The sequence below is a fragment of the Candida parapsilosis genome, contig 005569, assembly GCF_000182765.1.
Source record: "Candida parapsilosis strain CDC317 annotated contig 005569".
Lineage (NCBI taxonomy): Eukaryota > Fungi > Ascomycota > Pichiomycetes > Serinales > Debaryomycetaceae > Lodderomyces > Lodderomyces parapsilosis.
In genome coordinates, this window is record NW_023503278.1 from 1,622,822 (window position 1) to 1,635,502 (window position 12,681).

The following is a 12,681-nucleotide window of genomic DNA, read 5'->3' on the forward strand; positions in this document are numbered from 1 at the left end:
GCTGAGCTGCTCTAAAAGGATGGAAGGGGGGATAAATCACACGAATGTAAGCTGTGTAATGAAGTGTGAGCAATCTATTTTTCGTCTTTTGTTCTGCCTCGAAATAAGCTTCGTAATGTATGACGGATTCGCCTCTTCGCGAATCAATTGCTCGGTACATTTTACCCGATTTATGCCTTTTTATTATTTTTTTTCTTTCTCGCTGCCACAGTCCCTTTTTTTATTTCCCACTTTTTCACTGTCCACTTAGATGACACAATTGCAAACAATTTGCGATTCCGGTTAACTGCAAATAAAACGAGACAATATTCTAATACACACACTATACATAGAAAAGTCAACTCCCGATGTTGAAGTTGATGTTGGTGTTGATGCATGCATTTAATAATCACTAATCACATCTGTACAAGTATATACATTAATATTAGCATCCTGAGTGTAGTTAGTAGCGAGCATCATTCTATGCGGATGGAAAGTTACCCCAGAAAGATAATTTATACCCCTGTTTGTTGTCAAATACTTTTCGTGTGACGGATTTCTCAATGTGGTTATGTCATCACCTGCAGTTGACCAAACATTCACCGACTTGGACCCTGAAACTATGACCGGCGCATGTTCGTGGACATCTATGCTGCGGATTTGATTTCCAGGTGTATTGAAAGTCAAAATAGGGTCGTTTAATCTGATATCCCAAAGATTGACAAATCCATCGGATGAGCCACTGACTAACTCCCTAAACCCTCCTCTTTGCATATGCACATTCTTTATTGACCCGTAACCAACATTATTGAAAGGCTGTCCATTTGGTTGTCTCGTCAGTTTCCAAGAGCGAACCATTGACTCTCTTGCATCAAGTCTTTGATCATAAACTCGAATGCTACCATCATCAAACCCAGCAACAAATATGTTACCGGCAACTTGGTCAGAGGTCAAGCTAGTAATTGATGACGAGGACCTAGCTGGAATATCCAGCACGCACAATTCCCGTGGTGCATCCCATATACGGATAACCTTAACATCTCCACTAACTAATAGCGATCCTCTCGATTGTTGCCATTCGGAAACTAGACCGGAACTTTTAGATGTGAGAAGCAAATCAGTCAAAGCTCTCCAGCCTGTGACCAACTCGATCTTGTTGGAGAAAACATCAGTGTTGTTCTCTTCGTAATAGTCATGTTTTTGATTTATCCTGTTACCATTATATGGAGCACGATTCTCACTATCGTCCTCATCTCCATTGTCGTATTTTTCATCATTGTGGAAATTCTTGTAAATTTTCACGACGCCATCTGATGAGCCCACATACAATAACGGTTGATCATCTTCATTCAAAAACTTCAAATCGGTAATCTTGGTTCCAAAGGGGTTGCCATTAGAAAACTTTTTAACAATTCTATTTTGACCCCAATCCCAGACGGTCACGTTATCTTTTTCATCACTCGCAACTAAAGTTTTCTCAAATTGGGTAAACTTGATACATTTTGGTTGCGAAACGTTATTCAACACCTTGACATTTTTATTCCAATCACCACGTAACGCCATTTCCTTCTGCGGCTGTGTTTCTTGAATTATCATTTCATTTCGATTCCTTCGCCACAATCTTCTAACATATTCCTCTGAACCAGGTTCATCGGTCTCGTTCTTTGACATTTGAGGCTCTTGAAAGTATTCACAGCTGTACTCAAAAAAGTCGGATTCAGCCGGCAATTCTGGCCATTCTGTGAGATCACGAGGCCTGTAAAAAGCAGATTTAGGCTTGTACTCAGCACCGTACCGACTGGGAAGGAGACCCGAGTTCAAAATACGGCCAAACCCTTTGATATCCGATTCTTCATTGATATGAAAGCTCTTTAACAACTTCGCCATGGACAAATTCTTAATCTTCGATGTGATAGATTCGCTATCACTATCAGTGGAATGGTCATTAGATGATACAGCCCTTGTTTTCAAAGATGAGCCATTTATAAGCAAGTTGTTTTTTCTGTTGATTACTGATGCACTCGAGACTTGTCGTTTTTCCCCCAAAAATTTACTTACAATAGGTGTTCCCGATATGAAGCCTTCGCTGATGCTTAACGTGGACTTACTCAACAAATAGCCTTGCATCTCCTTCACAATCAAACCCAATTCACTATGGTTTAAATTCACCATCACATAATCAATGACAATTTCAGCAAAGCTCTTCACCTCACAGTGAGGATCTTCCGATAATATCAAAAGCGCCTTCCATATTGAGCTAAATATAGACCCATATGCTGGAGAACGTTTTCTAAAATCGTTCAAAATATTGGGGTCATCAAGAAGCACAATCTCCTCCTCCAATTGGTTGAAGGCAACAACTAAAAAAAATTTAGAATATGCTTTGATAAATTTGTTGATGAAGAACACCATCTCTTTTCGCACAATGGGGGACCCATCGCCTAGAAGTCCTAAAACGATATTAGCAAGCTTCAAATCCTGTTGTCTCATCTCATCCTTCTTGGACTCGGCCGTAGAACTATACAGCGATGGTCGCTGTTGCCCTTGCTGTGGTTGGCCAAATAAAGGAGGAACGGGATCGGAAAGAAAGTTTGTCAATGCAACAACAATTGAGGTACGAACTTCTGGAATTGGATCATTTGTTAGCAACGACAACTGATTTATATGGCCGTCTTTGAACGCCACCCATTTGCCATCGGGGTACTTGTTCCACAATTGGGAAAGAAGCAAGCTGCACCACTGTCTCAATAAAGGGTTTTCACTCGTTTGAATGTACTTTATGCAATTGGTGACAACCTCACTCGAAAAGCAAAGCCTTTGCCCATTTTTAAAGTCTTTTATAAAAAGGGTCAAAATAAATGCACTCATAGCTTTATGATCATCGTTGATTAACATTGGTCCAGAAGTGGCTGATCCTGCGCCCCCGTGTCCATTAGCCAGGCTCTGGGGCGAGTTGTTTAAAATCTGATAGAAGTAATTATAACCCTTGTCTTTACACAATTCTTGTTGAGTACCTTTATAATCAATGGCCATTATTCTTGCCCATATGAATATCAATACTGGTTTTAACTCTTGAGCGGGGCTCTGCAAAAGCTTCAACACATAGGGGAATATTCCAATTGACAAAGACAAATATACTCCCCATGGACCTAAATCCAAAAACTTTGAGAGCAAAATCAACGCTCTTAGACGATGTACTTGGGACAACAACACTTGCAAGACTATTGGTAGCTGTTCCGGTGGTTCTTTTGTCGATGGACCAGTGTACTTTAACCAAATCTCAAAAGCAGTTAATTGCTGTTCAAAAAATGTGGAGTGCTGATAATTGTTCAAATTTTGCGTTGTTGCTGACAGCACAACCTGGGCGGTGCCATTTGGGTGAGTACTAGATTGTGTGCCGCTGCTGCTGTTGCCGTTACCATTCGCTATTATCACACCATTAGGTATTAATGACAGCGATTGAGTCACATTTTGAGTCGTCGTTGGCTCTTCCTTGGACGTTTTTAACAATTGGGAAAGAACTTGGTCAATAGCCAAATCCCAAGAGTCCCACATTGGATGGTACTTGACAGAATCAGGTAACGGCGGATCACTTATGGGATTGCAATTCAAATGGGGCATGATTCTCTTTGCTAGTAAAAAGTTTCGAAACAATGCAGCAACCATTAAATCTTGACGAAAGAGACGTTTGAAAATTGGTCTTGAAAGCGAAGTCCATGCTATTGTATCAGTTATTGCAGTGAATATCCAGTTAAGTTCTCCCAATGGTGTCCTCCTATCAGTCAATTTTCCCGGTACTATTACGTTTCCTATTTGATTCTTCGGTAGGGAATCATAATACCTCTTTTTAAGCGAGCTTTGCATTATAAACCACTTAATGCTAATGTCAATAGGACAAGTAAGACAACAAGTGAACAAGTCGGCAGGAAGATCAGGACTCATTGGTAACAATTCATTGCTTTTGCATGCTGCCAATTGAATGCAATCAAGATACGCAGAAGTTGGCGATGGTGCACTAACGTCATGATTACCCTCATTGTCGTCATCTATCCGTTTTTGCACAAATTTTTTAAAATTGTAAACAATATTACCAGCACTGTTGCAATCGTACACGAATATCACAGGAGCGCCAAGCCAAGTTTGTAAATCATAAAGCGATATGGGAATATATTGAGTATAGCCACGGTTGAAAACCCAAATTTCACCACTCGTTGTTGGTTGTGGTACACCGTGTCCGTTATAATGAAAAAGAATTCTCTCATCTTTAGCATTCCTTCTCAAAGTGTTGCAAAATCGTTTGACATCTTCGACACATGGGTCTAATGATTGCTTGTACCTAGTTCGTAATGAAAGTGTTTCATATTGTGATTGCAAGTTTTTGCCGATATTTTCGATTGCCTTTTTTGTATCCGTAAAGGTTGTTGGGTCACACCATGCTTCGAGTTTGGCACATGGATAAGTCTTCATTACGTCAGGAGGATCAACGCCCAAATTAAGACACATTACCAATACCGCACTAATAGTCTTTTGCCTTTCCTTCATGATTTTCCAATCATGTATAGGCTGGAAATTCTTGTAGTACTTCGTGCTTTCCTTCATCTCCTTGGTTAAAGGATTACCCATCGTACTATGTCGTTTATCATCAAAATAGATATAGAAAGTGTTTGCGAGTTGGCTCAAAAAGTTTTCCGAGTTGTAGTCTTCACCGAAACCATGTCTCATTTTGTCGTTCATGTGAGTTGTTGTTCGTCGATTACTCTCATGTTCAACTAGTTGTTGCGAATTAGAGGGATTTTCTGTTACCATGATGGGAGTAGATAAAATCAGCAGTTCAACATGAATAGATGAGCGGGGAGCAAGGGGGATGGCCGCAACTACCCAAAAATATGGCAAATTTGCTTACGATTTCACTCCGACCTCAGGCAAGTTTAATTTTTCAATTTCGTGTTCGAGAGGAGGTTTTAGCGCTACCAAAAGCTGACAGTGGTGAATTACTTGCTTGATTCAATGAACAATAGGTAACCCACTTGACCATTTTACTTCAGAATTAAAGGCTGGCAATTGAAAGATGAAGCACGAGCTTGGGGAAAGTGGATTTGGCTTTGGAAAGTGTCTGGCGAGAAAATACCATTTACATTACCTAACTAGGCTCCGAGACTAGCATTGTGACTAGAGCAAAAGATGCCAATTCATTGGTAACAGCTATCGCCCCCTCAGTGTTGACAGAGTACGTACGTTGTGTATCGTTGAACTTTTATATTCAAGTTGATACTCTGAGGAAATGGCACAGTTCACAGGTGCTATGATGTGCTCAAAAAAGAGCTTGAGTACACGTCCTTTTTTATGTCAACTGATAAGAGAATGATGGATAGATAGGGTGCTTCCACAGCGGTGAGTGTTTGAAGCCAACAGGCAAGAATTGACAATGCTTGATAGATGCAGAGAGAGTAAACAAAGTAGCATTGTTTTCTCTTGTATCAAACATGTTTTATTTATTCGTGGTTGTCTTTCCTAAAAAAAATATTGTTACTACTACTCTTGATGATAAGGGAGAATGTAGTTACATAGATAAGGATGAACTTATTTTTTCTCCTTTCTTTGTAATAATATCCTCAAAACTATAGTATCCCCAAAATCACTGCGTGGTTTGATTTTCTTATCCCTTTGACTTCTTTCCTACTAAGAAACATCCACACACCTCAACTAATTTATTGAAGGTGAAACATTACATCTATTATTACAGTTTATCAAATCACATTAGTATATCCGGTGTAATTGTTTATTGAATCGAATGAGCGAGTCCCCTTCCACAGTTGCCCCTGAAATGATCTCAGACGAACGCACTTTGTTGTTTGAGGACCAACAAGAGTCCCATATTAAAAGAGTATCCAGTAGAGGTGGAGACCGTGTGGCCACTATTACAAACTTGTTTTTCAAAAATAAGCATTTGTCTAAACATCACGCCACAGTGAGGTATGACAAAACTATTGGATTCACAATTGAAGATACCAACTCAACTTTCGGAACTGTTGCTAACGACAGAGTTATCAAGCACAATGTCAGAGTACCATTAAGAGACAAGGATACTTTGGGGTTCATTTTGTCCAAACCCTCCCTGAAAATCAAAGAGGTATTCAAGAAATTTGAATCTGAATTGGAACACAACAGCATCCCCCTCTCCGAATTTGACCTGCCAAAAATCAGCATGAAGTTTGTTGTTGCTATCAACAAATCTGTGTTTAAATTGATTCCGCATGCTAGCAATGATGCCTTTGCTGGGAATGATTTGACAAATGATGGTTCTACAACTAACCTCTCAACGTTTGAAGCTACTGGGTTAGAAAATTATGAGGTGGATGGTGAACGTGAGCATCATCATCATTCTGTTGCAGAGAAAGAGAGAAAGGCTCCCCTCATTATCATTGACCATGATGAGGAACATGAAGGAAAGGCTGGTGATATAATAAAGTTGAGAACTGAAAACGATCCATTTGGCGCTTCCAAGAAAAATACACCAGATGCTCCAATTGAGATCGAGAGCGAACTTGATGAAACTTCGGGCGAAGATTTCGATGTTCGTCGCTATGGCAACCGAGACCTCTCCCAATTTGAATTGAGTGATGTCCTGGTTTCAGCATCAAAGGTTAGTGAAAACAAGCACATCGACAATCAATCGAAACATAAGTTCAAATCTCCGACTCCGGGGAAAGAGCACTCCGATTGTGATGAGGTTTCTTTAGGTGAGGCAAAGGTGAAGGAAGCAGAAGAGGAAGCAGAAGAGGAAGAAGAAGGGGAAGAAGAAGGGGAAGAAGAGGAAGCAGAAGAGGAAGAAGAAGGGGAAGAAGAAGGGGAAGAAGAAGAGGAAGAAGATGACGGGCCACCTAGTGAATCCGATATTGTTTACGAAGTTGAAGAGGTGAACTTCGCAGACAACGGCAAACAAGTTAATAACGAGGAGGAAGAAGAAATGATAAAAAAGGAAGACAAACCCTTGGACAACGAGGCATTTACTTCAAGGGCCAAAATTACACCCTCAGTCCCAAGTGCGTCCACCCCTGAAGCATGTATTAAAGATTATCTTGAAAAATCTGCATCAGAGGACAGCCCACTGACTGAAAGTACTGATAATGAATACAATAGTCAAGGATATGCTTTTGAGGACATTGATTCAGATTCCGAAAGTGGATACAGTTGTTACAACGTCGAAGATCACAAACTGTGTCACAACGATGATCCAAAAGCTGATGAAAGTGACTTGGATCATTCGTGTTCTAGCTATGACAGCGACGACTACGACTACGATCTTCCTTTGGACATTCCATTGGAAGAGATAAGTCTGGCGGAAGAATCTGTCTGTGTACGCTCTGATTTTGAAGACAGCTTCCGTGGTGATGAAAAGCTTGCCCACAATCATAAAGCTGGTCTGAAATCCTCAGAAAAATATTTGTATGACCATTTAGAGCATTGCTATTGCTTTTCTCATGTATCAAACGCACGAGATGTGAGTGGTTCTGATGAAGAATTCATCTGCGATTGTTCCGATCAAGGGGAATATTATTGTGAGGAAGGTGGTAATTGCAGCGTAACCACCAAGAAAGACAATCATTGCAAAGGGGTAGCATTCGACAGGCAACCCGAGTCATTAGTGACATCAAAACATTTTGGAAGCGCTCAGTTGATGATGGAAAGTGGGATGAATAATGACCAGCCTAGGTCAAGTATACTGAGTTCGAGAAAAAGATCGTACAACAATATGGTGGATGGAGAAAGCTTAGAAGGTAGGTTGGGCAATGATTACTCGAGCAACGGTGCTGGTGGTGATTGTAGTGATGAAACAAGTGTCACCGATATGCCTTTACGCAAGAAGCATATCAGGGAGGATTCTAAAGTTAAAACCATTGCGAAAGAGGTGGCGAAAGCGTTATTTTATGTAGCTGCTACAATTACTGCCCTTGGGATCTATGGCTCAAAATTGGAAGAGAATTAGGATCACAAGTATTTTATGGCACAGTTCAGTGGGATTAAGTAGGTTGGGTTTTGGTAGGTTTAACAACCGGTGGTTATTCAATTCGGCGTCTGCTATATTTCTATGAAGGTTTATAGTTTTGGTTTATTAGTTTGATTTTTTTTTGAAGCGTATATTGTTATCTACTCATTGATTTTGTAGATTGTGGTGCTCTTCACACCATAGGATTGTGATAATAAGAGTTGCCCGCCCAAAGATTATTGAAATCACTACTCATTTTGCAACCTTCCTTTTATACACTCTTTTCTTCTTGGGTTCTGTGGCACTAGACTGAGCGGGAGTGGTGGATGCGTTCAAAGGTTGAGAATTTACATTTGGAGAAGGGACACCTTGTGGTAGCGGATTTGCAAAATGTTGTTGCTGTGGTTGCATCAAGTTACTATCAAACTGGCCATGCAAATTAGGTATGCCACCTCCAGAAGCAATAGCCCTTTGTTGTTGTTGTTGTTGTTGCTGTTGCTGTTGTAGCTGCTTTTGCTTTTGATAAAGCTGAAACTGTTTCAATCTTTGAAAATATACCGGGAATTTCTGCAACAATTGTTGTTGCAAAATCTTGACTTGTTGCATTGCTTGCTGTTTTTGTTGCGGGCTCAACTGCTGGCCATTGGGAGCGACACCTGTTTGACTCATCATTACCAATGCATTCATTTTCTGTTGTATTTGTTTGTAAACCTGTTGTTCCTCTGGGGTCAACGAACCCTGAAAAATTTGTTGATGCTGTTGTTGTTGTAAGGAAGGCTGGCTGGGCACTTGATGCAAATGCAGCGATGATTGTAAGTTGTGTTGTCCCATGGAGGTTGGAGCTTGAGGGACATTTTGTGGTGGCAAAGCGCCCGGTCCCAAGTTTGGTGTACCCATTGGAATTTGATGCGGTGTAGTTGCCAGACTCATAGTCGGCGGCTGTTGTTGTTGTTGTTGTTGTTGTTGTGGTGGTGGTGCACCAGGATTTCCCGTCAATTGCATATTATTATTAATTGACGGCACTTGCTGGTTGGAGTTTGAAGGAACGTACGATGTTAGAGGAGCTTGTGGCAATGAAGTTCCTGCTGGCAGTGGATTAGAAACAGATACTTGATGTTGTTTCACATCCTTTCTAGCCCGCTTCCCTGCTGGTTGCACCCCAGGTTGCTGTCTCTTGTCACCAACTTGAGGTGGACCAAGTGGTTGTTGGCTCGAGCCGGTCGCGAATGGAGCCATAGGCTCAACAGGGCGAGAAGCAACATTTGACAGTGACACCATATCCCCTTGAATAGAGTTTGCTTGCGCTTGCAATTTAGCTTCTTGCTGATTCTTTTCGATTTCCCTCTTCTTGCGAATTTCCTCAATCAATCTCAAACGCATGAACTGACCCGTAGTTCTAACAGGGTTCAGAGGAATTGCAACGGTTGTAGGAATAGAAGATGCGCTCGCAGCTTTCTCACCCTTCTTGCCCTTAGAATCAGCTCCAACAGACCCTTCTTTACTTGTTGATTTGGTAGGAGGTGTAGTTATACTCAGCGTGGATGAAGTGCTTGGCATTACTGGGGGTACAACAACCAACTTCTTTTCTTGCGTGTCTTCAAAGCGTCTACTACTGTTTGACAACAACAACACCAACTCTTCGTACTCAGAGGACTTATGCAAAACCAATTCATCTTGGTGAATTTTTCGGAGAGGAGCTTCAACACCTGGCCTGTGAGAAAATTCTATTTCTGATTTGTCGCCTTCCCTCATCTCATCTGTATCAGGCTTAAGATAATCGTATTCGTAAGGGTTCACCTTTACAGAAAGATCCAAATCCCTTTTTGTTAATGCCAAAATTTCAGACTCCATTTGCAAGGACAAGGTGTCGGTGAATTTTGTCAAAGCAGAATCTGTATGATACAACAAATCATAATAAAGGGAAAGTGGTGTTGGTCTGAGCAATACCCGATATGTTCTTGGTTTCGAAACAATAACGGGTGCATTTTTTGCATCCTTTGATGGCGACACATTAGCTCTGAAGGTAGAAGTTCTGATCATATTCCGATGGTCGTATACTTGCAAAATAAGACACCCATCATAAGATTTGATGGAGAAGTCTTTCAACAACTCGCTCAATTCAACTGGGATTTCTTCTTTCAAAACGTGATTTATGAAATTCTTAATCATCGGAGATGTTTTGGGTATAATTTGAGAATCTTGTGAGTTGTTGAATCGGTAGTGATTGTCAAAAATATGCAAGCTCAAGGAGGCAGGATATTTAGAATACTTTCGTAGTATTTCATCAGTTGTGGATGCAAAGTGATAGTTGCGAAGATCGACCTTTTGTTTCTGCAACTGTTGGTGTTGTTGTGGTAGTAGTTGTTGTTGTTGGTTTTGTTGTGGGATTTGACTCTTCGAAGGGATGCTCGGTTTGTTCTGAATCTCATTTAAGCTAAAGGGTCCCCTATCTGCGGCTATGGATGTCCCAGCTCCATTGGAGATTTCAAGTTTGGTCATGCTTTTGGTACAAGATTGCAGAAGCAAATGAAGTTGTTAATCGGCTTTTTTACCTTCGTTAATATATATATATGATTGTGTTCTTGATCTTTTTTTTTTGTCAAGTTTCCATCAAAAGCCGAAACGGCACGTGATCAAGGTTTTTGAAGTCTGGAGTGTGTCCTGGTAGACATTTATACAATGGGAGTGATTCGTCGTCTTCTTTTCTGTTGTGAATACCAATCATGCCCCTACAAACTTGTTCATGTACTTGTGAACGGATAATTGAATAGATCTACAGTTTCTATAACTAAACACTACTGCGCTTTTCTATTGATTGATTGCACGATTTTGCATCAACCGCAACACCGCTTTGATAGAGTTGGCATTAACAACGCCTATGTTAAGCCTTTGCAGATACTCAAGTGAAAATGCATACCCTCAAACCAAATATTGTATAGTTTTGTACAAAGACTCCCTCTCATCCTCACTAAACAACCACAATCCATATATTTCCCCGGAAATACTTCGTATAATTATCAAGTTATCGTTGAGTTCAACCTCCATTCCTGAGTCCGGTTGGATTCCCAAGGAAAAGCATTCAGGGTTGGTTCGATTTAATATAATGATGCCGTAATTGAATGCATGCCGTTGTTGGGTCTCCGAAGAGGATGCTCGTTCGGCATCAGTACTCTCACTTCTCTCGTACAACGCTAGAGCTCCTTGATAATCTGTCTTGACCCACTCCTCGGACTGTTCGTTGAACTTGTAAAGTACGCAATGTGATGTGTGACAAATTAATTGTTTGATAGCAGGATCATAACGGCTAATGACATTGAAGTTGAGTGCACTGGTATACAACTTAAGCGCATCATCTCGTGTTATTTGCTCTTGGCTCATATGTGTATCAACAGTGGCCATATCCCTTGCTTGTACTTGTGAAATGAAAATTATTTTGTTTGGATTAGTTTGTGCCCAACTAAGTCAACTGTGCGGCGCCACCCTTTTGATATAAAAATCCTGTCCTCTGTTCAATAGCAATTAAAATTATACCGAACCCTTTTTCTCCTTTGAAACATTTACTAATTGCCAATTGTTGACAATGCAACATATTCTCAGACCAGCTATTAGACAATCGGCCAATCAATTCAAACAGTCATATAGATTCTACGCCGCTGTGGGTGATGCAATCCCTAAAACCGTTGTTTTTGAAGGTTCGCCCGGTAATGACGTAAATTTGGCGAAAGAGACCGAAAAGGGGAAATCTTTACTTGTAGGAGTTCCAGGGGCATTTAGTCCAGGTTGCACACAAAAACACATACCCGGTTATATCAAAAACGTTGAAGAATTCAAAAACAAAGGTGTTGACAATATCTTTGTATTAGCTGTCAACGATCCCTTTGTAACTAAAGCATGGGGAGAAAATTTGTTGAAAGATCAAGCTCCGGTTCGATTCTTGGCTGATAGTACCGGCGATTTCACGAAGGAACTCGACTTGTTGTTCGATGCCACCAAGGTTTTTGGAAATGAGAGATCAAAAAGATACGCTTTACTTGTTGAAGATGGTAAAATCAAACAAACTTTTATTGAACCCGACAACACTTCGGTTGACGTATCAGATGCCACCAAAGTCTTGTCAAGCTTCTAGAACCTTCTTTTGTCTTTCTTTATAGATCAAACTTTTTAAGCCTATTGCGTTTTTTGTCAGACTGCTTCTTTTTGTTGAACTTCTTTCGCTCTTTGAAGTCTTCTTCCAATTGAATCCATTTAGCCTTGTCTTCCTCTTTGACATCACTTGAAAAATAGACCTTGGATTTGATTTCCTCCAAGAGCCGCGAAAAACAGTTGTTTGTATTTTGGTCCCTACTTCTGCTCGTATCACACTGAATCAAAAGACCGTTGGATTTTGTAACATAACGGATTGGCTTTTCATGAAGTTGCTGACGTATGGGAGACGGGATCCAGTAGCACTTCGAGCTTTGTAACCACTCGCCTTCATTCAAAGAGACAGTAGCTTTGGATGACGTTTTGTTGACCTTTTGTCCTCCAGGACCCGATGATCTGCTGTATGAAATGTTGAACAAGTGTCGTGGAATTTGTGAACTATCAAATGATTGTAACCATTCTTTGGATTTTAGGACATCTGAGGAGTTGGAATAAAAACGAGCAACAACTTGGGAAAGGTGTCTATAGTGAGACCGAGAACGACGTACCCACGGGCGCAGTAGCATGCTCTT

General features: G+C 40.7%; 6 protein-coding genes across 6 annotated transcripts; 2 read left to right on the forward strand and 4 right to left on the reverse strand. All coding sequences in view use genetic code 12, as the record gives it.

Annotated features, from left to right (window-relative positions):
- Nucleotides 1-381: 381 nt before the first annotated feature.
- On the reverse strand, nucleotides 382-4,701 carry KOG1 (ubiquitin-binding TORC1 subunit; the record flags this gene model as incomplete). The annotated part of the gene is made up of 1 exon (XM_036807037.1): nucleotides 382-4,701. One exon carries the CDS (start codon nucleotides 4,699-4,701, stop codon nucleotides 382-384), a length of 4,320 nt encoding a protein of 1,439 aa, XP_036663913.1.
- Nucleotides 4,702-5,770: 1,069 nt separating this feature from the next.
- Nucleotides 5,771-7,966, forward strand: CPAR2_107690 (uncharacterized protein; the record flags this gene model as incomplete). Its single annotated transcript, XM_036807038.1, has 1 exon — nucleotides 5,771-7,966. One exon carries the CDS (start codon nucleotides 5,771-5,773, stop codon nucleotides 7,964-7,966), a length of 2,196 nt encoding a protein of 731 aa, XP_036663914.1.
- Nucleotides 7,967-8,218: 252 nt separating this feature from the next.
- On the reverse strand, nucleotides 8,219-10,465 carry SPT20 (Spt20p; the record flags this gene model as incomplete). Its single annotated transcript, XM_036807039.1, has 1 exon — nucleotides 8,219-10,465. The coding sequence occupies one exon, from the start codon at nucleotides 10,463-10,465 to the stop codon at nucleotides 8,219-8,221; it is 2,247 nt and encodes a 748-aa protein (XP_036663915.1).
- Nucleotides 10,466-10,885: 420 nt separating this feature from the next.
- CPAR2_107710 (uncharacterized protein) lies at nucleotides 10,886-11,365 on the reverse strand (the record flags this gene model as incomplete). The annotated part of the gene is made up of 1 exon (XM_036807040.1): nucleotides 10,886-11,365. One exon carries the CDS (start codon nucleotides 11,363-11,365, stop codon nucleotides 10,886-10,888), a length of 480 nt encoding a protein of 159 aa, XP_036663916.1.
- A 181-nt stretch (nucleotides 11,366-11,546) lies between these two features.
- Nucleotides 11,547-12,092, forward strand: TRP99 (Trp99p; the record flags this gene model as incomplete). Its single annotated transcript, XM_036807041.1, has 1 exon — nucleotides 11,547-12,092. The coding sequence occupies one exon, from the start codon at nucleotides 11,547-11,549 to the stop codon at nucleotides 12,090-12,092; it is 546 nt and encodes a 181-aa protein (XP_036663917.1).
- A 19-nt stretch (nucleotides 12,093-12,111) lies between these two features.
- Nucleotides 12,112-12,675, reverse strand: CPAR2_107730 (uncharacterized protein; the record flags this gene model as incomplete). Its single annotated transcript, XM_036807042.1, has 1 exon — nucleotides 12,112-12,675. One exon carries the CDS (start codon nucleotides 12,673-12,675, stop codon nucleotides 12,112-12,114), a length of 564 nt encoding a protein of 187 aa, XP_036663918.1.
- Between the last annotated feature and the right edge of the window lie 6 nt (nucleotides 12,676-12,681).